Source organism: Giraffa tippelskirchi, chromosome 3 (assembly GCF_054371585.1).
Source record: "Giraffa tippelskirchi isolate mGirTip1 chromosome 3, T2T-mGirTip1v1.2.pri, whole genome shotgun sequence".
NCBI classification, from domain to species: Eukaryota; Metazoa; Chordata; class Mammalia; order Artiodactyla; family Giraffidae; genus Giraffa; species Giraffa tippelskirchi.
This window is the reverse complement of record NC_137277.1, coordinates 18,935,962-18,937,863: the sequence shown is the minus strand read 5'-3', so window position 1 is coordinate 18,937,863 and position 1,902 is coordinate 18,935,962. Positions and strand designations below refer to the sequence as shown.

Here is a 1,902-nt window from a genome sequence, read left to right as displayed (position 1 = left end):
GTCCCCGTCTCCCCCTGGGCCACAACTTGCCCCTCTGTGGACAGAATGAACTGAATGGCTCTGATGACTCTCCAGACACTCTGGATCATTCATAACACCCTTGGTTCCCTTCTCCTCTCTCCCTGCCCCTTTCTTCCTGTGCGTTTGGCCTGCTCTTGTCCCGACCAGGGGTCCACAGAGACAGAGAGAGAGTGAGGCTAAGAACTTTGATGTGCTTTATTTAGCCAGTATGGGAGCAGGGAGCAAGCTACAGCCAGAGCCAAGGGTGCAGATGGGAGAGCTGGGCTGGCCTCGCCCTGGAGTCAGAGGAGCAGGAGGTGGCATTATGAGTCCGTTGTACTGATCTCCCTGCAAGAAGAGGGCAAAATATGGCAGTGTGAGTGGGTAGTCCTTATACCCTCAGGAGACCTCAGTCCAGCCCTGGGCGCCTGTTCTCCCCCGTCCTACACACCTCCATTTCCTGCCCCAGGCATCTGGACACACAGGACAGAGAATGAAACCCACCTGGGGACCGCTGAGTGGGGAGACCTGCACTCCAAGAAGTCCAGTGTGCCTTCTTTGTCTCTTTTCCCATACCTGGGAGGGGAGAGACAGCTGGGGCCAGCGCTATGCCCAGGTACCAGTTCACCTGCCTCATGCCCACCCCTGGGCACCATCCTGCCCGGGGCACAGGGGCCCGGGCCAGACCATAGGATGCTCTGCTCTCGAAGAACATGGAAGGGGCTGGGCCTGGGGTCTTGGCTGGGGCCTCTCTCCCCATCTCACACTCACCTAGGCCTGGTCAGCATGTTGAGGTATCTGCGGAGCTCAGCCGCGTACTGGGCCATCTGCTCTGGCGTGGCATTGTCCCCCGGATACTCTGGCTCCAGCAGGGCCCCCAGGGCACCCAGGGGTGGCTGCAGCAACAGAGCCACGCACGTGGACAGGAGGAGCAGGAAGAGGCAGCGGTGCACGGTGGCCATCTGAGGAGCCAAGATCAGGGAGATAGAGGCAGCATAGAGCCCACCCCGCCCCCTGCCCCCTAGCCCATCACCCATTTCTCCAAGCCTGGAGACCAAGGGGCAAAGCAAAGGGCTACTGGGACCTGACCACCCCACCTCCTAGACCCTGCCCTGGAGAGCTCACCAGCCCCCTCTCCAGAGCAGCACAGCAGCTGGAGCTCAGCCAGGGCCTCAGCAAAGCAGAAAAGTGTAGCAGAGAAGCGGGGGGTTGGGACTTGGGTAGGAGACCCAGGACTCCGGACACCCAGTGCCTGATGGTTCTGAAGAGGCAGCTACGGGTGGGAGTTGGAGGGGAGGGGCTGTGGGAAGTAGGGATGCTCAAGCTCCCCTACAGGGTGGGGGCACACAGAAGGAACTTGTGAATCAAGGGGCAGAAATCCACAGCCTGTGGGTGTGCTGTTCTTCCACCTCACTTTCCCCCAGCCGCTCTGCCAGGGGTAGACATGCAGACGCAGGTCCTGGAGAGGACACCGCAGCCCGTGTGACCGAGCAGGAGGTATGGGCACACACACGGACTTGTGTTCACAGCCACCACCCCTTGCTCGGCGCACACCTGCAGGCTTCTAGCCAGCAGGCTGCTCTCCCAAGGTGATGGATTTGTCCAGGTGTAGAGCCAGACCCAAGCAGGATCTCGGGCCTCTGGAGGCCCCCAGCCCTGCAAAGCACCATCCTTCCACACAACCCATCCCTGGCCCCTCCGAGCCCCCCAGCCCCAGAGCTAGGAGCAGGCTGAGCCCACTTACCCTGAGTCCTGAGCGAGCGGGCACTGGACAAAATCCGTGCCTGCCTCAAGCTGGATGGATCCCACCCCGTCCTTGACTATGGCCTTTTTATAGTCCTCAGCCCCCCGAGTCCCCGCCTCCTGTCAGCCTCTCTCCCTCCCCAGCCCTCACCCTCTCCT

The 1,902-nt window shown here is 61.3% G+C and overlaps 1 protein-coding gene across 1 annotated transcript; it reads right to left on the bottom strand.

Moving 5' to 3' along the window:
* Nucleotides 1–323: 323 nt before the first annotated feature.
* PPY (pancreatic polypeptide) lies at nucleotides 324–962 on the bottom strand. The gene is made up of 3 exons (XM_081576085.1): nucleotides 772–962; nucleotides 505–576; nucleotides 324–348 (listed from the first exon to the last, which is right to left on the bottom strand). Exons 1-3 carry the CDS (start codon nucleotides 960–962, stop codon nucleotides 324–326), a joined length of 288 nt encoding a protein of 95 aa, XP_081432211.1.
* Nucleotides 963–1,902: the final 940 nt, after the last annotated feature.

Bases quoted from the DNA above. Each gene is read 5' to 3' on its own strand.
- PPY (XM_081576085.1), bottom strand. From the start codon at position 962: ATGGCCACCGTGCACCGCTGCCTCTTCCTGCTCCTCCTGTCCACGTGC. The intron at 577-771 runs GTGAGTGTGAGA...CTCCCCTCCCAG, and splicing joins AACATGCTGACCAGGCCTAG to GTATGGGAAAAGAGACAAAG. The intron at 349-504 runs GTGGGTTTCATT...CTCTTCTTGCAG, and splicing joins CCCCACTCAGCGGTCCCCAG to GGAGATCAGTACAACGGACT.